General features: G+C 45.7%; 1 protein-coding gene and 1 long non-coding RNA gene across 2 annotated transcripts; both read right to left on the bottom strand.

Annotated features, from left to right (window-relative positions):
- Positions 1–735: 735 nt before the first annotated feature.
- Positions 736–12,517, bottom strand: LOC127771247 (uncharacterized). Its single transcript, XR_008017114.1, has 3 exons — positions 12,197–12,517; positions 1,689–7,417; positions 736–1,593 (listed from the first exon to the last, which is right to left on the bottom strand). It is a non-coding gene; the product is annotated as an uncharacterized LOC127771247 (long non-coding RNA).
- A 1,199-nt stretch (positions 12,518–13,716) lies between these two features.
- Positions 13,717–24,369, bottom strand: LOC127771207 (amino-acid permease BAT1 homolog). Its single transcript, XM_052297051.1, has 6 exons — positions 24,091–24,369; positions 23,589–23,771; positions 16,532–16,651; positions 16,016–16,207; positions 15,512–15,817; positions 13,717–14,662 (listed from the first exon to the last, which is right to left on the bottom strand). The coding sequence occupies exons 1-6, from the start codon at positions 24,169–24,171 to the stop codon at positions 13,952–13,954; spliced, it is 1,593 nt and encodes a 530-aa protein (XP_052153011.1). The 5' UTR covers positions 24,172–24,369; the 3' UTR covers positions 13,717–13,951.
- Positions 24,370–25,170: the final 801 nt, after the last annotated feature.

Below are 25,170 nucleotides of genomic sequence, written 5' to 3'. Positions count from 1 at the left end.
TGGTGTTTCTAATATGGATTAAGGTGTTCGTTGATCCATTCCACAGGCTGTCACATGATCTAAAAAACAATCCACAGGCTGTCAGAAATTCTTCCTCTCTGAGAAGAAAGAAACAAAGAATCCATCATGGGAGATAGTCCTAGCATTTCCAGTCCACAAAAGAGGGTCTAAGAATGATGGGAATGGGAACATAGAGGAAACTGCTTGTTCCATCTCTAGGTGGAAATTTGGCTGAGTGTTTCCCAATGCCTCCCATTCTTATTATTCTTAATCACTCCTTCCTCTTCATTTTGACTTGCTCAATGTTTCAGCAGAGAAAACTAAAAGACGAGGACATTGGATGATGGTAATTCTAGAGTGAATCATGAAGAACAAGAAAAAAAAAATGAAGCATAGGGTAGGCATATCGAAATTGACTGAGCGAGGGTAATAATTTCGTACAGAATTTTGGAGGAAAATCATCCATCACCACCCCATTGTAAAAAACAGGCCTTCACCAGCATCTCCTCTATTGCATTCATCGGTTTTTATTGTAGCCCCCGTAATCATGTCTTTGTTTTTATTTCATAGTAAATATGCCCATTGTTGCAACCATGAAGTCAATTTTGACAGTTCCATTTTAATAATTTTGTAGAAGGAATGCAGGGTGACAGTGTAATTACTTGTTACTCTCCTTGGACTCGCAGTCAGAAAATAGTACGTGTTCAGTCCAAGCTGATCCAATCGTCTGCTCATTGACATCAACCATGTTTATTCATCAGAATCCAGTCCATGAAAGCCAAACAAATTATGCATTAATCAGTGCATGCAAAAGTGAACATGGTATTGATGTATGGATGGTGTTTTGTTCTAAACATGTCGTTTCTTCTTGCAAAAACTATTTACTAGGTGGGCATTCTGAAAAGATGTATAAGTGTAGAACAAGGTGCCTATTCTGAAATCTAGCAAAATTTGATAAATGAAACCTATGAGAAATTGAAGGTTAATACTGTCAGATAAAACGTTTTGGAAGTTAATATGACCTATAACATGGCCACATCACCGTTATATCCTGAGCATTTAAGTTTCCAAAGACAGTGCAGCACCCAAAAGAGAGATTGACAAAACTGCTTAGCTATTCAAGTCCTGGTGATTATTTTGTCAGATAGCATTAGTGAATTTAATGTTACAGCGTATGTGTTGCTACGGCTTAATACTTGAGTACAAGTAACTTTGCTAAGTATCTGTATCAGAAAAGAACGTGCAATGTTCCACACTCACAGACACAGGATCCACTTTAAATTCAGATTCACATTGACTCTTTCTCCACTATGAATTCTTACTCTCAAAAGATCCCAAGTGTCTGCACTGTTCTCTGCTTACTCTTCATTATGTCAATCAGCTTTCTGATGTACCCAGAAGATCACATCCCTGCAGATGTTGTACAGTGACTTGTACATGTTTCTTGGCCAATATATGTGATCATTCACTTCAGTGTACTATTGTGCACCATCTACCAGATTCAATTCATTTATCCTTCACAGCCCTGCACTGCATAGGTCTATATATACTCTAGTACTCTGAAGAAAATGTTCAAGCTTCTGTTTCTTGTAGCTGTGTGCCAAAAAGAGGGTGAGCCAGGAAGAGGAAGAGAGACTCTAAGAGCAGTAGGAATGGGAACATGAAGGAAAGCCAAATTAAGCTCTAACCTCTGGTGTTGGAGATTTGGTCTGATGATTTTCCTGATGCCTCCCATTCCTATAGTTCTTAGGTGCTCGATCCTCTTACTTTCAGCTAACACCAATTTACTAGAGAAAACAAAATGTATCCATGTCCACATTTAGATGCCTTGGCAGTGAGTCGGGAAGAGGAAGAAAGAGGGTCTAAGAATGGTTGGAATGGGAACATGGAGGAAACCTAAACCTTTAGTTTCCATCTCTGACAATAGAGGTGGAAATTTGGCTGAGTGTTTCCCAATGCCTCCCATTCCTATTATTCTTAATCACTCCTTCCTCTTCCTTTTGACTTGCTCAATTGTTTCCGCAGAGAAAACAAAAGGGGGACACTGGAAAATGGACATTTTAGAGTGAATCATGAAGAAGAAGAGAAAATGGAGTGTAGTGCAAGAAATTGGGCTCTAATTATCTAACGTTTCAGAGAGATGGTTCAATTAAAAAAATCCTGCACACCTAAACATGTCTAAAAATTCCACATTCCCTACTAGTTTGAAACTGTATTCATACTTGATAACATCTAAATGACACTACTTCTCTTTGATCCAGAAATGGCACATACTCATCACTAGTTCTTCAGTGATGAACCCATAGTCAAGATAGATAAGAGAGCACAAATACACTTATACACATGATGTAACTAAGCAGCTCAGCATAGAGACATGCATGTATGCTGTTTATTTTATATAAACTCTTATCATTTATGGAGTATATATCAGCACTAAGCACTTAGCATCTATAATATGCAAAATGATCTGAAAGGATTGAACGACACTACTGAGATACTCCCCATCACATGAACATAACAAAGAAATGGACAAATACATATATTAGCATCTATATGCACCTTTTAATTCTCAATCAGAAAGGGAATGGCAGCACCTATATATATGCCTCACTAAAATTTAAATAAAATACTTACGTCATTAATATCTCTGAAACTTTGCAGAGGCGAAATGATGATATTCAAGATTCCTTTATTTCCATGTTCTTCTTGCATTCTAATTACTTGATGCATAGCTGAAGACTGAAAACCAACATGTACTGAATGAATATATGGATACAGCAGAACAAGGACAGGACAGAGAGCTTTATTAGGCTGCTTACATGCATGATCAAGGGGAAAAAAAAAGGAGAAGAAGAATGTCAATGCTTACCTTCTAGTCTTTTTTTTTTTAAAAAAAAAAAGTAGTTCATGATACTTTCAGCATGTGTACAATCAATCAAATGGATCGATGTCATGGGTTTGTTTGTTCATGCTATCATGCACAATGTCAATTTGGATCTTCAAGTCCTTGGGAATTGAGGCTTACAGTAATATGGTAATACTGACAAATTTATCTTCCTGATTTGAGGATACCATATGTCCATATATAGACTCTGTTGATAAGCTAAATCAAATGCTATTCTTTTTCGAGCTGTATTATTGTGACACACTATTGCTTGGTTCCATACAGAAATATAAAGAAGCATAAATAAGAACATACAAAAATCAGCAGAAATTTTCATGAATAAATTCAGAATCACCAAAAAGCTAAATTTATTGGCCATGCAATTCCTTGATTTTACATAGTAGTGGCACCTCGGCTGCAGAACTAGCAAAGGAACTTCTGTTACAATTTGCATTCTCATTATTAAGGAATCCAAATTAATAAATGCATTGCGCCATAGCTCCACCTTCTCTGGCTATTATGACCTACTAATGTGTCACCAATTCACCATCCAGGCATTCACTACTTGTGTACATTGTCAACACACTACAGTAAAGGCTCTATATATACTCCAGGCTCCACCTATGGGTTGGTTCTACAGATTCAGCTTCTCACTCTGAAAGCCTTCATCAAGAAGGTGAGCCAGGAAGAGGAAGAAAGAGAGGATCTCAGAAATGTAGGAATGAGAACATGAAGGAAAGCCTAAGAGCTAATGTCTCCTCTACATTGGAGGTGGTGACTTAGTTTCATGTTTTCCTGATGCCTCTCATTCCTATGGTTCTAGGGTGCTCCTTCCTCTTCCTTTTGGCTTGCACAGTCTACTTGAGCAAAGAAAATAGAACAACATCTGTGTATTGATTTTGATTGGAGGCTTCGATAATTTTATAGCAAGTAAGGAAGAGGAAGAAACTGAGTGTCTAAGGGCAGTCGGAATGGGAACATTGAGGAAAGCCTACAGCGTCTTTCTCGTCCACTAGAAGTGGGGGGTAAAGATAATGTTTTTGTGTTTTCCTAGTGCCTCCCATTCCTATTGTCCTTAGATACTCCTTCCTCTTCCTTTCAGCTTGCATAATGTACAGGAGAAAGATGGTTTAGATCCATGCATCGGACATGCCTAGCCTTTGGACTTAATTTGACTAGAACATATTCAATTTTAGGAGACCAAAGACTTTTAGTTTTTGGCAGCCAAAACATCTACAGTACAAATATATAGAATCAATTTTATCTCCATCATAACTTCTAACTGATTTCCTACACTCTGCATTGTACAAAACAGTGAATAGTAGTATCCTTTTTCATGTAAAAAGGATGCACAAAAACAAATTCAGAATATAAAATTCTGAAAAACAACACAAGGTACAAACTTTTGACATGGCTCCCTAAACTAGAAGCCATATGCTGAACTGCTCATGTTTCTGTGAATTGCTCACTTATCACTCACCTAAGTCATTGTAACCATGAGAATTTACACTAATTAACTCAGCATTACATACACAACTTCTATCATAGTGGCATAGTGGGAACCTTAACACAACGTTAATATAAATTCAGACGGTCACTAGGACGTAACTAAGAGTTCAAGCACATGTTAGAAACATTTGGTATTTGGACAGAAAGAAATTTTCCATATTTTCAAACAGCAATAAGTCACTCGGCATGGAGGGAGTTAGAACATTAAACCATATGCAACTGATTGGCTCCAATCACTCCATCCAGCATCACAAGCTTGTTTTCATTTTGTCTACAAGGGAGATCAGCAAGAAGACTGAATGCCAGTGGGCAGTAGCACTGAGAAGACATACTTGCTGCTTCTACTCGAAGTCCAACATTAGGCAGCTTCAATTAGTTAGCAGCATCACAAGGTCGATTTGCCATCAGCAGTTCAGTACATGCCTAACCAACCTGAAGGTCGATTTGCCATCAGTACATGCTGAAACTGGCCTGTCCTAGTCATCTAGTGTACAACAAGTATAGTTTGAACATCACATGGTATCATGCTGAAGAATCGGAAACATGATGGATGCAATCCTTCAGTGGCATGCTAGTGCATGCCCATCGGATTGATGATCAGTGATCTGGATGCTTTGAGCACCATAAGTAAAAAACAAAAATATGGCCCTAAAATCTGCATAAAGTTATCAGGTAATTTAATTGATCAAGGTTATTGAAGTTCAAATCCATCACTTCCCCTGTTGTGAAGTCCAAATAGTGTTTTCGTTTGTTGGTCTAATTTTGTTCCCCTCTTAATTACTGCAACTTTGTTTGTACCCGGAATGTTATAGAATAACAGGGCAATGCCCCAGTTTTATTGAATTGTACCAATTCTACAAGAACTTTAATTATGATGATAACAACACTCTTCTTTCAGATTATTTTTCTTTTGTGTTATGCATCCTCTTTGCCAAAGATCCAACAAGGACCAGCAAGTTAGATGTGTCTAACTCTATTGCCCCATGCATCCTCCTTTTGTTTTCTCTTCGGCTTGTACATGCACAGCTCAGTTCAGGACTAAGCTGGCAGTTTTTTGTATATGTTACTATGCAAGGACAGAAGATCTTCCCCACAACCACAAATGTTGATCTACATTTACAGCACAGAATTTTGTGGCCCTCACTGCCATCACTGGTATGTCCTACAGGGCACCATGCAGTAGGAGTCCTTGTTGCTTATATATTTCTCCATAGCACAGGCCAAATGATCTATATATACTCACACAGCTCATTTCTCTGAGTTCTGAAACTTCAGGACTTGGTAATAGGGAGGGTGAGCCAGGGAAGAGGAAGAACGAGAGGGTTCAAGAGCAGTGGGAATGGGAACATGGAGGAAAGCATGAGCTCTAAATTTCCTCCAAAGGAGATCCTGCTTTGTGTTTTCCTGATGCCTCCCATTCCTATTGTTCTTGGGTGCTCCTTCCCCTTCCTTCTTGGCTTGCACATTTGTCTTAGTAGGAAAAAGGCTTCCATTTCAGGTGATGGGACTTGGGAAGAGGAAGACAGAGGGTCTAAGAGCTGTAGGAATGGGAACATGGAGGAAAGTGCAAGCTCCATGTTTGTGGAGACTTGGCTTGCAACTTTCCTAATGCCTCCCATTCCTATTGTTCTTAGGTGCTCCTTCCTCTTCCTTTGGTCTCACAAAAATTTAGAAGGACTGTATAGTTTAGTTGTTCAAGCAGCAGAGTCCAAATTTCATTTACTTCAGCATGTTTTGCTTACCAAAGTTCAAATGATGGCATAGCCTAGTTTAGTGTCAATCTACTAAAATAATGACATAAAAGTTAGCTTTTGATTGTTCAGGAATATATCCATAAGATGCATAATTATGGGATGCTTACATCATCTAAGAATATTACCAAATTAAATAAGGAACAGTTTTTTTTCTGTCAGGATATAAATTCATGTATTTATTTAATGTTGTAGTGTTTCTATTCCATAACTTAGACTGCTAATTTGTTCAGAACATTCTTGTGAAGAATAATACTTGAAGCAGAACAATGGAGAGAACAGTACATGTATCATGAATACCAGAGGCCATTTGTAACAAGTCAATAGTAACTGCTCCTACTCCTAGTAAGATTACACAGGCCATGACGCAGCAATAAAATGGGCTCTAAATTATCATTTATTAGCAAGAGGGGCAGTATAATAAGTTAATAACAGTGAGAAATCATATCTTGAGCTTCCAACATTCTACACTCCAGTGAGTTTGCTATAATCCTCTCATCTAAGTTCAACGAAATAGGCTATCAAGAAAACATACGGCAAGATGCGTACCAGGCAACAAATGGACACAATCACTTGTGCAATGGTGAAACAGTAATTTAGTTATGATTTCTTTAGCCCTCAACGAGGGTTTAGTACATATCTTCTTTTGGAAGAAAAAAGGGGTTTTCCCTACTGCTTCCTAGAGAGTGAGATCTAGATACTAAGCTAATAACCTGCCACTCTTCAAAATTCCTAATTCTGCCAGCATATTTCAGATTAAGCCTGTCCTGGATACAAGATGCTTTAGCAGATGAAGCACAGCCAAAGGGGCACATTTAGGTGATAACACATATAATGGCACATATATATCACTATTTCTTTCAAGAAAAAATTAGATCAGTGTCACTGCAAATAGATTGTAAATTGAAAAATGTCATCCATTGTGAAAATGGCATGTGGAATCCAAGGCCACATCTCTGTGGCACTCTGATTGGGTGGTATCATTCAACTCAGAGAACTTTTTTTTACCGTGAACTCATGGAGCTTTGTAATGGTACTGCGATTAGCAATAGCAAGATTGTAGTGAGAACATATTTGGAGGTTATCCCTATTTGGAGCTTCAGTTTTCTTTGTATTTCCAACAGGAGAGGTTACTATATTCTCACCTTATGTACAAGATATCTGGGATCACCCATAATCTCTTCGACATTCTGGTAAAGTTTAGACCAAACTAAGCTACCTGGTGCTCTTCAAGATCCCTCATTCATCCTGTTTATTTCGAATTAAGCATGTCCTGGAAATACAGGAAGCTTCAGAAGATGTACTTTTGACTGAAAATAATATCATAATCAACATGTAAAATCACTTTGGGGCGGACACAACACACATGATGAGAAAATGTTGATACCTGAGTGTGCTTTTACTAGGATTATATTATGTTAACTGTCTCCTGATGTTCTCTCAGTATGAAAAATCAAGGTGCTATATATCTATTTGTACCATATTGTTTTCCTGTTGTTAGTGAACATAATATTTGTTGGACCTCTTGCTCCATAGGGTAAAAATACATAATACACGCTTTCACACATTATAGTTTCTATAGGATCGTAGCAGTATTAATTCCTTGTACTGTTTTGTTGTTACTCAAGTTAAAATTTCAAGTCATTAACACTTGATATTCACTATTTGACTGCCTCAGGAAGTTTGTAGTGTCTCTCTATGCACAAGAACCAGAGATTAGGTTCATGACATATGTGAAGTACCATCTTTTCCTGCACCTTCCCTTCTCACGTTCTTAATAAGAATGTGAGTGTCCCTTTCTTACCCTTTCAGTAAATGCAAGGCCCAAGGTTACAGTCTAGCAGACCTTTTATATATGCATAGAAATAACATTGTCTAATTCACATCCATAGATGTCCTACCTTAACAGTAAGTTTATGTGGCCCACTGTCATTGACCTCTGTGTGCTATGGTGCACCATACACTAGGTTTGTTCATTGATTTGCTCACAGGGCTTCTGTGCAGTCTAGAGGACTTCACTAGACCCTTATATATATCACACAATACTAGCCATTTTTCAACAGCTCTGAGTCTTATTGTTAAAGTTGTGTAGTTCTTTGGCTTGAAAGTGAGCAGGGAAGAGGAAGAAAGAGAGACTCTAAGAGCGATGGGAATAGGAACATGGAGGAAAGCCTAAAGCTAAATTTTCTGCCTCCAGTATTGGAGCTAGAGATTTGCTCAGTTTTCCCGATGCCTCCTATTCCTACCGATCTTAGGTACTCCTTCCTCTTCCTTTTAGCTCATGCTACTATTTTAAGGGAAAAAAACAGAAGTGCCAATGCATAGGTTTAGATGATGAGTCATTGGAAGTGGATCAGGAAGAGGAAGAAAAGAGGGTCTGAGAACGGTGGGCATGGGAACATGGAGGAAAGCCCAAACTCTTCTTCGCCTCTAGAACTAGGGGCTGAGATTTGGTTTCCTTGTTTTCCTGATGCCTCCCATGCCTATTGTTCTCAGATGCTCCTTCCTCTTCCTTTTGATTCGCACAATATTTTAGTGGAGGGAGTGAAAAATATCCAAACATATTCATGTGTCTAGATAATGAGGGTTTGGGGCTTTGGGCCTTGAGAGTGAGTCGGGAAGAGGAAGAAAAGAGAGTCTAAGAGCAGCAGGCATGGGAACATGGAGGAAAAAACATATATAGTTTTCTTCCCCTCTAAAGTTAGAGGTTGAAATTTGCTGTGTGTTTTTCCAAATGCCTCCTATGCCTACAGTTCTTAGGCACTCCTTCCACTTCCTGTTGGCTTGCTCAATTTCTTGAGAGTGTTTTTATTTTTCTCGCCATATAAAGCATGCATATGTAGAGATGGTTTCTGAATCTTGGTTCAGCTTGTGTTTCACACTGTATTTTTTCTTGAGTTGGTGGATTTTACCTAGTAAGGAATCAGTACTGAAGTCCCATCACAGTAAGAAAGTTATGTGATTTATAAAACTCTAGTGACCTGGCCAGTATTCAAATGTTAATGAAATTATAGTGTACTTTTATGAAGAAAAAGAGGAATACTTTTGCTAGTTAACGATTTCTAATGTTTTAGATGAAGATTTTAGATGGGTTATTTCTGAAAGCTGCAGTAAGTACATCGGCAATAAAAAGGTTCACCATTGTACCGATGCCTACACAGTACACACTGCTCACTTGATACAACTGCAGTGTGCAAGTGTGAACTCTGTTACAAACTCACAGATGAATGCATGTTTAGGATTACTGAAAAATTACGGCGGTAACTTGGAACCATCCGAATGAAATTACATGCAAAGCTTTTCCATGTTAGGGGAAAAAACTTGCAACGAGAAGGTTGATACATCGGCTCTAAATAAGAGTTGGAACAAACTAACAAAAATACAATGCACTATGCAAACAACTTTAAAGCTGGATATATATGTAGTTAGCACTTGAGATTTAAAATATAGTTCAATCAGATTTGCTTTTGTTGATATTACATAAATTAGAAAAATTGAAACCTAGAATGCTATGAGCAAGATAATTTGAGCTGACACTGATGCGTGGACACTAGAGTGGAGAGAGAGAGAGAGAGAGAGAGAGAGAATGGGACATCTAATGAACACTCAAGATCATTTGTAGAATTACCTAGCAATTTAGCATGCAACATGATTTAGATGACTTCAGCTGTTCCTATGCTCAATGAGATAACAAATGGGGAATAGCAAAGAAATGCAAATGCACATAGAATAGCAAGAGGCAGCACAATAATAGTGACAAAACAATTTCGCAGCTCTCTAAATATATTTTGCCTCAAATGAACAGATGGTAGTGGAATCAGTTGCTTTTATTACTCTTTGCTTAGACTCACAAATACTTTTATCATTTGTTATATACATTGGTTAAGCAGAAGTTGAGCTAAATATCCGTTGTTTCTCAAAATTTCTCACTCTGCCAAGTCAATAGGAATCAAGTCTGTCCTGGAAATACTAGATTCTGCATTAGGTAATCACACAGCTGAAACTGGTACTTTTGTGCTGTTCAGTGCATACATTGACTTATGTACTAATGACCATAAAACTAATGTGGCAGAGTTCTGGTCTTCAAAGGGATTGTGTTAATCAAGAGTTCATGATAGTTTCTCCTTTAGTAAAACCAAATACTACTATATGATAATTTTTAGTTTTGTTCCATGCCCTGCGTGGACCCATCAGCCAATGGAGCTCACGCTTACATGATGTGTGCTTTGCTTATGTGGACATTGTAATGTTCATGAGCAAATGGCTAGGATCATATGTTGGGCAGATCATCTTTAATTGTGAGAAATTATTTGCTTGGTTCCGGTGATCCTCCACATATGCACTATTATTTCTTCATCCACCTAACTATCATTCTCAAATAATCAGAATGAATTCATGGTACAAGTTCCTTTCTTCCTTCTGTAAATGCATGGCTCAGATTTAATGACCAACCTTGCAAGGCTCAAAATCAAGGACTACCATGTCAGCTTTTTTACATGAGCATAAGCAGAAGATGTACACCGATGCCTCCATTGCATGAGGTCTACATTAGCAATAGATGATCTATGGCCCACTGTCACTGACTGTTGTGTGTTATGGTTCGCTATGATGTGTGCATACTTATTGCCTCATGTACAGTATATACGCATGGTGTTTCACTTACTGTCTATATATACTTCAACACAGCAGGCATCATCAACAGATCATGTTCTCAATCTGAAACTTTTGGAGCCTTAGGTCTTTGGGATGAGCCAGGAAGAGGAAGAAAGAGGTAGTCTAAGAGCAGTGGGAATGGGAACATAGAGGAAAAATGAGCTCTCAGTGTTCACTTCTGGAAGTGGAGGTGGATATTTGTCTCAGTATTTTTCCCGATGCCTCCCATTCTTATCGTTCTTAGGTGCTCCTTCCTCTTCCTTTCAGCTCATAGAGATATTTTAGTTGAGAAAAATATATTAATGTTTAGGTTTAGATGATGAGATTGAGAGAGTGGGTCAGGAAGAGGAAGAATAGAGCACCTAAGAGCAGTGGGCATGGGAACATGGAGGAAAGCTCAAACTCTTCTGTCCCTCTAAAATAGCGGGGTCGACTTGTTTTGATGTTTTCCCGATGCCTCCCAAGCCTATTGTCCTTAGGTACTCCTTCCTCTTCCCTTTGGCTCATATAATCTGCTTGGCAGTAGTATAGATGATGAGGTCTTGAAGGCAAATTGGGAAGAGGAAGAAAAAGAGCACCTAAGAGCATTAGGCATGGGAACATGGAGGAAAGCCTCAACCATTATTTCCCTTTAAAATTAGGGGTCACAATATGTTCCTGTGTTTTCCCAATACCTCCCATGCCTATTGTTCTCAGGTGTTCCTTTCCTCTTCCTTTTGGCTTGCACGAAGTTATCAAAGAGGGGAATCAAGGATTTGTCAGTTGCCACTTGCCAGTTTGCCACTACAAAAGTTGCCATTTGAGAATATCCTAACCCAGATAGCTCAGTGAAAAAATCTCAAGTGTACCCTTTTCTCGACTTTTTCTAAACAAAAGGCAGCTTCATGGTTCAGTCAGTCTCAGAATGAATCATGGGCAGACCCTCATTTTGTCTCGAAACATTCATAATGCCGCGTGGCTTTTACCACTTCAATTCTAACAAATAAAATACTAAATTGAGTGCGTTCTATTCCCAAAAAAAATGAGTGCTGCATTCCTATCACGCTAGCTCCCACATGTTTATCTTCCAGCTCCTGTGCTCCACTACTGCATGAGTACAGTCAACTGAACAGAGATGTTAATTTGCCGTTGAGTTTTCTCCTAAGAAGGTGACCAACTTGATCTAATACAATTCCACTAAATCTAACCTGACGTATGTACCTACAACCAACAACTTTTCCGTGAATTTAGAAACAAAAATACCTCACGGGTGGGTTGGCAAACCATCAAACAAATCATTTTCACGAGCCAAGCACAGACACTTGCATTGATTCGAAACACATCGCATAAATCACAGGATCGCATTGCATCACAGATTCTAGTTGCAGAAGAGCACGAGAGATGGAGAAGAGGAACTCACGGAACCAACTCGCCGCAGGTCCTCGGCCGGCCGTAGCTGAAGCGCCTCCAACCGTATCCCCCGCGCGCCCCCGCTGCCCTCCTCGCGCACGGCGTGCTCCCCTCGCTCTCCGATCCGGCGAGCGGCGATGCTATGTCGGAAGCGGAAGCTCGCGGTCGCCGCCGACGAAGAGGCCCTTCCCTTCTCTCTTCCCCGAATGCCCCTCCCCCCCTCGTGTCTTCCTTTGCGTATTGGGCTGGCCCATTCTCGTCGTCTCCTACGTGAATTCCAGTGGCCCTTTCAAACGAAAGAAGTTTTGTAGTTCAACTTTCTCCACAAAAAAGAAAAAGTGAAATTGATGCATGTTTTTTCTTTTCCTCGTGCGAAAACCTTCCAGTGTTCCATCATGGGGTAATTTCAGATTTGACGATATGTCATATGATACGGAGCAGATACTTCAAAATTGTGGGTGTTTTTTTTATTGGTTCTGGTGATCGCCATTCTTCTCGCATAGTATTCACAAGCATTAATAACTGAAGCTTTATATGGATTGAATCATTTCCTCCCTGGTTGCTCCAGTTCTTGAAGAGGCTGATTGGCTGAATGAATGCATTGTTTCTCTATCGCATGCTAGTTGTTTACTCCTTTCGTCCTATAATATAAGAGATTTTGGGGTGGATCTGACACAACGGTCTGTCCATATTCACTTTACTAGGATATGTCACATACACCCAACATTAACGGATGGAGTAGATACGCAAACCCGTCAGAAGATCCCCGGTATGCTTGCACTTCGTTGACACAATTTGACCGTAGAAGTCCCGGGCCCACTGTCATTGACTGGTGAAAGCTGCGTTGCACCGTGCAGTAGGTTCGTGCATTGATTTGGCTCACAGTGTCCCATTACTTCTTTATAGTGCATCTAGAGTGAGTATATATATAGTCAGAAGTCAGGATGCACCTATAACACTATTCAACATCCCAGATTTCTTTTCTTATTTTCGAAACTCTTGTAGTTGTAGCCTCAGGCCTTTGGTGAGCTTGGGAAGAGGAAGAAAGAGAGGCTCCAAGAGTAGTAGGACTGGGAACATATGAGAAAGCATGAGCTCTATCCATCTATCCATCCCCTCCCATTCGCTAGAATGTTGCAGGTGGAGATTTCGCTCTTATGTTTTCTCGATGCCTCCCATTCCTATCGTTCTTGGAACTTCCTTCCTCTTCCTTTTTTTGCTGATATAATTTTCTTAGCACAGTAAACAAACATACAACACACACAGAATTTTGATCGATGATAGATGCCTTTGAGAAAATTGGAAGTGAGCGGGGGAAGAGGGGGAAATGTGTGTCCAAGAGCGGTTGGCATGAGACCGTGGAGGAAAGCCCCAACACAGCCTCTCTTCTGAATTCAGGGGTTAAGCACTTAAGCATGTGTTTCGGTGTTTTCCCGATGCCTGTCATGCCTATCGTTCTTCGGTGCTCCTTCCTCCTCCTCCAAGCTAATACAATTCAATTTAGTTTGTGTCTTCATAATGCTTGCGTGCTCTGTTCTAAGTATGTGATACATGTAACTAATTTAAGTCATTCTATATGGCACAAAGTTTTCTCCACATCCTAAACTAACCCCATTGATAGTGTCACAGAATAGTACACGTACACAACAAAGTAGGAGACAACACAAGAGAGGGAAAAAAAAAAACTCTATCGAGAATGTGATCAATTTGGCTTGAGCTAATGATCTGCTCAAACTAAGTACGCCAGTAACAACCTAAACCATACTTAGACCTTGTTGCCATTGTTATGGACGCCATCACCACCACCATCTTTCAGAGGATCGTCGATATTCCTGACGGGTCCCTTGAACCACCTCCTGGCGTCGAGCACCCACCAGAGCCCGATGAGGCCGAGGCAGGCGCCGAGCGCGACGGGGGCGTAGTTGAAGTTGCCGGCGCTGATCGGGTACGCCGTCGGGAGGAGGAACACGGTGCAGGTGTAGCAGATCCACAGGAACGCGACGAGGCACACCGGCCGCGACGCGCGCCGGAGGTAGAAGGGCCCCGGCGAGAAGTCCTCCTCCCGCATCACCATGCGGGCGAAGATGGGCACGGCGTAGCCGCCGACCCAGCCGATGGTCGCGATCGACGTGATCGCCGTGAAGACGACGTTGATCCACAGGATCGGGAGGCCCAGCAGCGCGCACGCGGCGGCGCAGAGCCAGACGGCGTTGGCGGGGACGCGGTGGCGCGGGTGGACGCGGCGCCACACGGAGGAGAGAGGGACGCCGCGGTCGCGGGACAGCGCGTACACGACGCGCGCGGCGCTGGTGGTGATGGAGAGGCCGCCGAAGAAGAAGGAGCCCCAGATGACGAAGAGGAGGGCGATGGCGCCCGCGGAGGAGCCGTACCGGCCGTGGAACGCGTCGAACAGGATCTGCGCCGGCACGAACGTGCCGGCCGTCTCGTTGCTCGGGTCGAACAGGTAGCTGAAGTCCTGCGCACACACAGGAACAGAGTTCATGTCAGGCCATTCCTAGGGCAAGTGCGAGATGTGCGATCGCACAGGCAACAAAAAAAAATCGATATTGCTAAATTTATGTCGACATATTTTAGGATAATTTACAGTCGGATGTTTTAACCGTGAGATCCTCCGATAAGATTCGTTTCAAGCACATGCACCCATCTTACACCTTATGCGAAAGAACCAGCTGCACCTAATCAAGCTCCAAGCTCATTAGCACTTCACCTCCGTTGTAAAATTAATAATTATTTATATATTTATACGAATTTACACAATAGTTACACCTCACTTACACATCACTTACATATGTAATTAATATGTAAATTTGGGATTTACATATGTAATTTTAAGACTTATATATGTATTTTTGGGATTTATATTGTAAATACACTAAAATTATATATGTAATTTAGGAAGCTACAATGTAAATACATGCCGACTATTTTTTGTTGAAAAATATGGCGCCATAAATATAGATAGTCCCAAAAAAATAGGGGCCCTAAAATTATACATAATCTATGTCAATGTATTCTAATATGGTTAGGATCTTTTCACTCCAATTTTTAAAACTTCATTAAATTCATCTAGAACAATTTTTTTCTAAACTCCATGTTCGATGATAATCATAGCTATCTTGAAGAACTAATACTGATGAAGGCGTTGTTAACATGCGTTCTAAACCATACCAATTATATTTTTTTCACTTAATTATTAATAACAACTAAGTGCAGCGATTCTTCTTCTGCCTAGCTAGATCATAAGAGATAAGAGGTGATTTTTGTCCCGAGCTCGACGAAGAGGAGGAGGATGAGGAGTACCAACCTGGATGCTGAAGGTGAGGGCGAGGATGTAGGCCCAGCCGAAGACGGTGATGATGCCGATGCTGGAGAGGATGGCGATGGGCCCGTTCTTGTCGGCGCCCTTGGTCTCCTCGGTGAGGTGCGCCGCCGCATCGTAGCCGTACAGGGAGTACTGGCTCACCAGGAGGGACAGGATGGTGGCGTAGGCGCTGCTCCGTATCCCGGTCGCCTCCGGCGCCGTCTCGAAGTGCGTGAACACGTACGACGCCGGCTGCGTCGTCTTCGCCACCAGCGGCAGCACGATCACTATCACCGTGCCACCGATCACCTGCACACACACACAGAAGCATCGTCAATGGCAGCTCGATCAAAATTAACTACTACTCCCTCCGTCCAGATGGACAGACTTCTTCTAGATTCATTGTATTAGGTTATGTCTCATTCACTACAAGTTTGTTATATTTTAGAACGGAGTGAGTACTGATCTTGGGATGAACACGGAAGGGATTGTTGGTTGGATTGTCACCTGCCACCACATCGAGATCAGGTCGAGGAAGGCGATGACTTCCAGCGCGAAGGTGTTGAGCACGGCCCAGATGAAGGTTAGGCCGATGTACATGAGGAGGAACAGCCAGCGAGGGGTCAGGTAGCCGCCGCCTTTGTTCGTGCCGGTGCATAGCAGGATTATGCTCTGCAGAACTTGAGATCCCGCGAATGCCTGCGCAAGCGCAATACGGTTGATTGAAATGCTCAAAGAAATGGAACAAACAGACGGTTTTTGCTACGAATTAAGAGGTTTAGCATGAGAAATGTAACGGATTGCTTTGCATTTTTAAGTCCATGGCAGTGCGGAAAGTCCACAACCGAAATGGACAGTAACATTTGATTTGATGTTTTCTTAGGATAACATTTAATTTGCTTCCACCTAATAACAAAATGGATACTACTGAGTACTGACCAGAAATGAGAACACAGCTAGATAAGAATCAAGCGTGTGACTGACCATGTTCTACTACAGAGAACAATTGACAAAAGAGCATACCTGTGTACCAATTCCGGCAATAAGACCTATGGCCTCTAACCAAGCACAGCACCAAGATGCCAACGGGCCCCAGACTGGGCCAGCCAGATGAGCAGCCCAAAAGTACAGAGAACCAGTGGTCTGGTTTCAAAAGGAAAAACGATGCCATCAGTAGATTATCAGAAACAGCCAGCTTTCTTCGGCAAAACAAATAGAGAGTACTGTAAGTACAGCAAAATGATGCGTTGAAAGTTTCAACCATGCCATATTGCAACTCAAGAGTCAGAACTGGATTGCAAAACCTATTTCTTTTTTCAAAAATTTCAAGGATGCATGTCATGTGCTGATGGCGCGTTTGCGGAGTCTATGCTGTAGTACTAATGTGAGTAGTCAACAGAACAGTGACAGCAGGCAGGCTTATAATTAATCAAAGATGCAATAGTGCTGGAAACAAGTACTACTACTACTACTAAAAAACAAAACAGCCGTGAGAGAGTACTTAACGCTAGCATCACCCAGGTAAAACAAATGTGTAATGCTAGTGACAAAGGTCACAAACATTTTACGGGGATTCAAACTAACTGTGATTAAAGTTGGGGTTGATGTTGGCCTAACGTAAGTAGTACTGTAGTGTTACGTAAGTTATCCCTGCCTTGCCCACTATGATTGGAAATAGTACCATAACTTCTGTTAAGTAGAGAGGCAGGTATTTCAAACTAATTTGCAATTTAAAAGGCAAACTAAATTCCAAGACAGCAAGCAACTTCGAAATGTTATAGTAGTGGGTTGAAGTAAAACAAACATAAATTAGCTATCGTAATCGAAATTTGCCGTCAAAAAGTCGACTGTGATGGATAAGTCTTTGTGGTCCTTGTTTGTGATTCTTTCTTTTGCTTTTGGGTAGTTTCACCTTTTCAGGACAGCATCTACTCCTTTAGCATATTTTCAGTTGCTAGGACAGCTGCGGTTAGTAGGACAGCAGCGGTTAGCATCTCCTTTATGCCCCCCTTTATGCTTTATTCAGTTGGGATGCCCTCTAGGACAGCATCCCTTTCAAATAGGACAGCATCCCTTTCAAATTTCGAATTTTAGACTAGAAGAGTGCAGCAATAGGCTTGCAGCCAGCTATGGCTATATATATATGTATCCAACCTTCCTCGGGAAGGCATGGCTTTGTGTTTGTGAATGAGAGAAAACCAGAAAATTGCCCCATCTCTTGTGCCATCCTCTTCTCAATGAGAGTAACCATTGAGGTTCTAACATCTGGTATCAGAGCCACACTTTCCTGTAGGCTAAACATCTCTTGTTCCACCCCTTCCCAAGCTCGGTTGAGCTCTCAGCCAACAGCAGCAGCAGCAGCACCGGCTGCTCCTTCCCCTCTCCCTTCCCCCTCTCCACGCAGCAGCCTCCCGGAGGCACGCCATGTCCGACGTTCGGTCTCGGCGTTCGGTCGCCTCGAGCACTCGGCGTCAGCAGGACGCCGAGCTCGCCGCAGCAGAAGAGCGCAGGCGAGCAACGGCTCAGACCGCTGCAGCAGCAGCGAGGGCGGCCAGACTGGCGGCAGCGGAGTTGGCAGCAGCCAGGGCGGAGGCGGAAGCAGAGGCGGCGGAAGATGCGGCACGTGCGGCGGAGGTAGAGGTTGAGACCTTGCGCAGCAGCATCAACGGCTCCATCGCCGGCGACATCACCGCCGACAGGGAGCTTGAGGAGCTGGCAAGAGGAAGGGCGCGGGAGCGGGCAGAGCGGTGGGCAGCAGCCCACCCCCACGGCGGCGGCGGCGGTCCAAGGGACCGCGCACCCGCCGACGGGAACCTAGACGGGCGCTGGCGTGCCGGCGGCAGCCCGGAGCCCGCGCGCGGCCCTCGCAGGCAGCGCGGCTCTCCCTCCCCTGACTGGCGGCATGGTCACCACGGCGTCCAGACGGTGGTCAGGGACTTTGGTCCCGGCGGTGGGTGGCCTACCCTCACCAAAACCAACTACATCGAGTGGGCCGCGGTGATGAGGGTGAGGCTCCAGGTGCGGCACATGTGGGAGGCAGTCCGGTACGGCGACGTCGACTACGATGAGGATCGGCGGGCACTGGATGCCCTCATCGCTGCAGTTCCGCCCGAGATGCAGTTCTCGCTTTCCCAGAAGCGGACTGCCAAGGAGGCCTGGGACGCCATCGCTGCGGCACGCATCGGCAGCGACCGCGCCCGCAAGTCCACACTGCAGGCACTCCGCAAGGAGTGGGAGAACCTGGCCTTCAAGCCGGGTGAGGATGTTGATGACTTTGCCCTCCGTCTCAACACTCTTTTGCAGAAGATGGTGCAGTACGGCGACGACACCTACGACGAGGAGAGAGCTGTCGAGAAGCTCTTTCGCTGCGTCCCAGAGAAGTACAGGCAGATCGCTCGCTCGATCGAGTCTCTGCTGGACCTCTCCACGATGTCGATAGAGGAGGCGTTAGGTCGCCTCAAGGTCGTCGATGGTGATGAGCCACAGCCTCTCTCGGGGCCTATCACCATCGGCGGGAAGCTCCATCTCACTCGAGAACAGTGGGAGGCCTCTCAGAGCGACGGGAGGAAGGGGGAGTCTTCTCCCTCGACAGGCGGCCGCAAGCCGCGCAAGGGGCGCGGAGGTGTCCAGTTGCGGTGGGCGCGAAGACGCGCCGAGGGTGGTGCTCGCAGAGGTGCCCAAGGCGGCGCCGCCGGCAACCACAAGCCGGCACGAGACGACGCCTGCCGCAACTGTGGCAAGCTTGGCCATTGGGCCAAAGACTGTCGCCAGCCACGACGCGGCCAGGCCCACGTTGCACGGGTGGAGGAGGAAGAACCGGCTCTGCTCCTGGCTCACGCAAGCATCGAGCGACCTCCAGCGGCACCGGCCGCAACGGCTTTTCTCCACCTCGATGAGCCGAAGGTACTCGTCTCCCTCTGCAACGGCTCCAGCAACGACAAGGCTGATGGGTGGTACCTCGACACCGGCGCCACCCATCACATGACCGGCCGACGGGAGTTCTTCACCGAGTTCGACTCCAGCGTCCAAGGCTCTGTCAAGTTTGGGGACGCCTCCGGCGTGGAGATCAAGGGCGTTGGCTCCGTCACCTTCACTGCCAAGTCCGGTGAGCACAGGCTGCTCACCGGAGTCTACTACATCCCCGCGTTGAGGAATTCTATCATCAGCGTGGGACAGCTGGATGAGAACGGCTCACGCGTGTTGGTCGAGGACGGACTCATGAGGATTTGGGATCGCCGTCGTCGCCTTCTTGCCAAGGTAACCAGAGGCACTAATCGACTCTACATCCTCAGTGCGCAGGTCGCACAACCAGTTTGCCTCGCTGCTCGTCGGGACGACGAGGCGTGGCAGTGGCACGAGCGCTTCGGGCACCTCCACTTCGAGGCCCTGAAGTAGCTCAGTGCCAAGGAGATGGTGCGAGGCATGCCGTGCCTTGACCACGTGGAGCAGCTCTGCGACGTCTGCGTGGTGACGAAGCAGCGGCGGCTCCCCTTTCCCCAGCAGACGAGCTTCCGAGCCAAGGAACGGCTCGAGCTCGTGCACGGGGACTTGTGTGGCCCAGTGACACCGGCCACACCAGGAGGACGACGTTACTTCCTGCTGCTCGTCGACGACCTCTCCCGCCACATGTGGGTGATGGTCCTCGGCAGCAAGGGAGAGGCTGCGGACGCCATCAGGCACGCGCAGGCTGCTGCAGAGGCGGAGTGTGGCCGCAAGCTGCGCGTGCTGCGCACCGACAACGGCGGCGAATTCACGGCGGCTGAATTCGCGTCGTACTGCGCTGATGAGGGCATTCAGCGCCACTACACCGCACCGTACAGCCCGCAGCAGAACGGCGTCGTCGAGCGGCGCAACCAGACGGTTGTGGGGATGGCTCGGGCTCTCCTCAAGCAGAGGGGGATGCCGGCCATCTTCTGGGGAGAGGCGGTGGTGACGGCCGTCTACATCCTCAACCGCTCGCCTACCAAGGCTCTCAATGGCAGGACACCGTACGAGGCTTGGCATGGGCGCAAGCCGGCGGTCTCCCACCTACGGGCCTTCGGCTGCCTCGCGTTCGCCAAGGAGCTTGGACACATCGGCAAGCTCGATGACAGGAGCACCCCAGGGGTGTTCATCGGCTACGCGGAGGGCTCGAAGGCCTACCGCATTCTCGACCCGGAGACACAACGTGTGCGCACGGCGCGCGACGTAGTGTTCGACGAAGGGCGAGGGTGGGTATGGGACAAGGCGGTGGACGATGGTTCGACTCCGACGTACGACGACTTCACCATCGAGTACGTCCACTTCGAGGGAGCTGGGGGAGTAGGCAGCTCTTCTTCACCGAGCGTGTCTACCCCAGTCCCCGAGCCTCCACCGACTTCGACACCAACACATCCTCGGACCACGACTTCGACTACGACGAGCTCTTCGCCGACACCGCCCCAGCCGGTGACCCCACGCACTCCAGCACCAACAGCCACTCCTCCGGGCACGTCTACTCCGACGCCAGCTCGTGTTGAGCGCAGCCCGGTGGAGTTCGCTACTCCGCTCTCCCACGACGGGGAGCGCATCGACGCGTACCACGACGGTGAGCAGCTACGGTACCGTACGATGGAAGATCTTCTCGGCGACCAGCCGGTGCCGGGACAGGTGCCTCGCGACCTGGAGGCGCAGTTGCACCTTGCGTGCGACGACGGTGAGCCTCGGTCTTTCGCAGAGGCCGAGAAACACGCGGCATGGCGTGCCGCGATGCAGTCGGAGATGGACGCGGTTCAGGAGAACCGCACCTGGGAGCTTGCTGACCTCCCTCGTGGTCACCGCGCGATTACCCTTAAGTGGGTGTTCAAGCTGAAGAGGGATGAAGCCGGAGCCATCGTCAAGCACAAGGCTCGCTTGGTGGCACGCGGTTTCGTGCAGCAGGAGGGGATCGACTACGACGATGCCTTCGCTCCCGTGGCACGGATGGAGTCTGTGCGACTCCTCCTTGCGCTGGCTGCTCAGGAAGGCTGGGGTGTCCATCACATGGATGTCAAGTCGGCGTTTCTGAACGGCGACTTGAAGGAGGAGGTCTACGTGCACCAGCCTCCGGGGTTCGTGCTCCCCGGCAAGGAGGGCAAGGTGCTACGCCTGCACAAGGCCCTCTACGGCTTGCGGCAGGCACCGAGGGCGTGGAATGCCAAGTTGGATTCCACGCTCAAGGGGATGGGCTTCGAGCAAAGCCCGCACGAGGCGGCCATCTACCGGCGGGGCAATGGAGGAAATGCCCTGCTGGTAGGTGTCTACGTCGACGACTTGGTGATCACCGGCACCAAGGATGCGGAGGTGGCGGCGTTCAAGGAGGAGATGAAGGCCACCTTCCAGATGAGTGATCTGGGGCCTCTCTCCGTCTACCTGGGGATCGAAGTGCACCAGGACGACTCCGGGATCACGCTTCGACAGACCGCCTACGCCAAGCGCGTCGTTGAGCTAGCTGGGCTCACCAATTGCAACCCAGCTCTCACTCCGATGGAGGAGAGACTGAAGCTGAGCCGCGATAGCACGACAGAGGAGGTGGATGCTACACAGTACCGGCGTCTTGTGGGGAGTCTTCGCTACCTCACCCACACACGGCCGGACTTGGCCTTCTCCGTCGGCTACGTCAGTCGGTTCATGCAGCGACCGACGACGGAGCACCAGCAGGCTGTGAAGAGGATCATCCGCTACGTTGCGGGGACTCTCGACCACGGTCTCTACTACCCGAGGTGTCCTGGCAAGGCACACTTCGTCGGGTACAGCGACAGCGACCACGCCGGCGACATCGACACCAGCAAGAGCACGAGCGGGATTCTCTTCTTCCTCGGCGAGTGCCTCGTTAGCTGGCAATCGATCAAGCAGCAGGTGGTGGCCCTGTCCAGCTGCGAGGCCGAGTACATGGCGGCATCCGCCGCTTCGACCCAGGCGCTCTGGCTTGCTCGACTGCTTGGTGATCTCCTCGGCAGAGACATTGGAGCGGTAGAGCTCAGGGTGGACAGCAAGTCCGCTCTGGCCCTGGCAAAGAACCCCGTTTTTCACGAACGGAGCAAGCACATCCGGGTGAGGTACCACTTCATCCGAAGCTACTTGGAGGAAGGGAGCATCAAGGCGAGCTACATCAACACCAAGGACCAGCTTGCGGACTTGCTCACCAAGCCTCTTGGGAGGATCAAGTTCCTCGAGCTGTGCTCCAGGATTGGGATGGCCCAACTTCCCCACAAGACGACGCACAAGACTTAGGGGGAGAATGATGGATAAGTCTTTGTGGTCCTTGTTTGTGATTCTTTCTTTTGCTTTTGGGTAGTTTCACCTTTTCAGGACAGCATCTACTCCTTTAGCATATTTTCAGTTGCTAGGACAGCTGCGGTTAGTAGGACAGCAGCGGTTAGCATCTCCTTTATGCCCCCCTTTATGCTTTATTCAGTTGGGATGCCCTCTAGGACAGCATCCCTTTCAAATAGGACAGCATCCCTTTCAAATTTCGAATTTTAGACTAGAAGAGTGCAGCAATAGGCTTGCAGCCAGCTATGGCTATATATATATGTATCCAACCTTCCTCGGGAAGGCATGGCTTTGTGTTTGTGAATGAGAGAAAACCAGAAAATTGCCCCATCTCTTGTGCCATCCTCTTCTCAATGAGAGTAACCATTGAGGTTCTAACAGACTGTTCCATTGAAAGTTGTATCAGAAGCAAACCAAGGGATTGTTGCTAAAATAAACCTTACCGAAAAACTAAATGCATTTATTGCTAAAATAAACTAAGTCGGATTGGTAAGTTGGCAATAGTGCCAAATTTTGGCAAGATTCCTTAAGTATGTATCAAAGTTTGGTAAAAAACTAATAAAAAACTAAATGTATGCACATTTTTAACAACTTTTAGAAAAGAAAAAGGTATATTTTGAAATAACATTAATCTAAACAACCCAAATGTCTAAACAGAGCAACTCGATGAGCACCAAGTTTCCATGATAATTGCAATCCAATTATAGTTTTCAGCAAATTTATCCACGGCATGGAGGAGGACGGCCAAACTGCGATCCAAGAAATGGTATTGCCAAAGGGAGGAGAGACGAAGGAGGGGTGTGCTTACGGGGAAGGAAGAGCAGATCTCGGCCATGGCGAAGCCGACGAACCAGGTGAAGAAGGAGACGACGACCCAGCCCCAGACGAGGCTGGCCGGCCCCGTGTACCGCAGGCTGCTCCCGTACAGCGGCGTGATCCCGGTGAACAGCGTCATCGTCGAGAAGGAGATGGCCAGCGTCTTGAACAGAGTCTAAAGAACAACATGCCCAAGAAAAAAAAAACCATATCATCAATCAATCTCTTGAAGAACAAAAATGAAGAGAAGGAAGAGAACTACTACCAGGAATCCAAAGATCAAATGCAAAACCGTGAAGAAACTAAAGCCAAATCACGCAAAGAGAATTCCGGTGTGAACGCGAGGAAATTAGCCACGAATTTAGTCAAATCTCACGACTCCCTGATCGTTCCTATCGATCTTATAACCCCCCACGATCATTTTCAAATTGAAATCCAGAAGAGAAACAGAGAGAAAGAAAGAGGGGGCGGTGGTAAATGAAAAAAAACCGCACCATCTCCCTGCGGAGCTCCTGCTTGTACCCGAGCTCGTTGAGGCGCTTCTCGCCGGAGTCGATGGCCACCTCGCCGGCCATGGCGGCGCCCCGGCGGGATATGTTTCGGCGCGCGCGGCCCACCCCTCTCGGGCGGCGGCGTCTCTCGGGAATCTTATATGAAATTGAGAAGCGTGCGGCGTCTTGGGAAGGATTTCGAGGGGAGGAGGGTTTTGGTGAGTTGAGCGGGGGGAGCTTCTCCTCTCTGCCTCGTGTTGGGTAGGAAGGGAGGCAAAGCTGCGATGTTGTGGCTACTTCTACGCTATATAGACGGCTATTGCTCCTACGTATCCGTTCTTTGTTTGCATGGTTGTAGACAGAGTTTCAGGATCTTTGCGTTGACTAGGATTCCCATCTCTTTCCTATCCAGCCTAGCCTGAGTGCCTGACTCGCTAGTAATTTAGCTTCTCGGTCCATTCCGCCTATAATTTAGCCCAATCCTTTCCTGGCCCATTCAAAGAAAATTCATAGAAATTTTAGAGGATTTTATTTCTATAGGAATTTTTCCTATAAAGCCCTTTGAATCAAAGGAATGAACTATATGGAATTTTATGAAATTCCTATGGAATGCCTCTTCCCATACAAGTTTTGAGGAATTTTAACAAGAGGTGAACCTCATGGAAGAAATCATTTATCTTTATCTCTTCTCAAATTCATGTGTTTTTCCTGTTGTCCAATCAAACGGTCATTCCTATATTTTTCCTGTGTTTTGGAATCATCTGTTTTACACTTGCATTCCTGTCAGAATCCTATGTTTTTCCTATTCCTCCGTTTTTTCATTCCCGTGATTCAAAGGGGCCCTTAAGATGTACTCCGTACTACTATTTTCTCGTATAGAAAATTTTCTATACGGGTTTTGCTTTAAAATATTAAATAAATATATTTTTCCAAATCAATAATAATTAAACTAAATTAATTATACATTAATGACTTTCTTTTTTTACATGCACCGACTTTATCTTCATCTATAAAAACACCACCTAGAATACATAAAAGATGAATTTTAGTATCATTCTTCTCATCCTACTCTTGTCATAGCAA

This window comes from Oryza glaberrima, chromosome 4 (genome assembly GCF_000147395.1).
Source record: "Oryza glaberrima chromosome 4, OglaRS2, whole genome shotgun sequence".
Classification (NCBI taxonomy): domain Eukaryota; kingdom Viridiplantae; phylum Streptophyta; class Magnoliopsida; order Poales; family Poaceae; genus Oryza; species Oryza glaberrima.
Note: the sequence above shows the minus strand (reverse complement) of the source record. Positions and strands in the feature narration are given on the sequence as shown.

What these genes read in the sequence shown, in the direction of transcription:
- LOC127771207 (XM_052297051.1), bottom strand. Translation starts at nt 24,171, where the DNA reads ATGGCCGGCGAGGTGGCCATCGACTCCGGCGAGAAGCGCCTCAACGAG. An exon ending in TTGCCGGAATTGGTACACAG is followed by an intron (nt 16,208 to 16,531) that starts GTATGCTCTTTT and finishes GCGCTTGCGCAG; the next exon opens with GCATTCGCGGGATCTCAAGT. An exon ending in TGATCTCGATGTGGTGGCAG is followed by an intron (nt 15,818 to 16,015) that starts GTGACAATCCAA and finishes GTGTGTGTGCAG; the next exon opens with GTGATCGGTGGCACGGTGAT.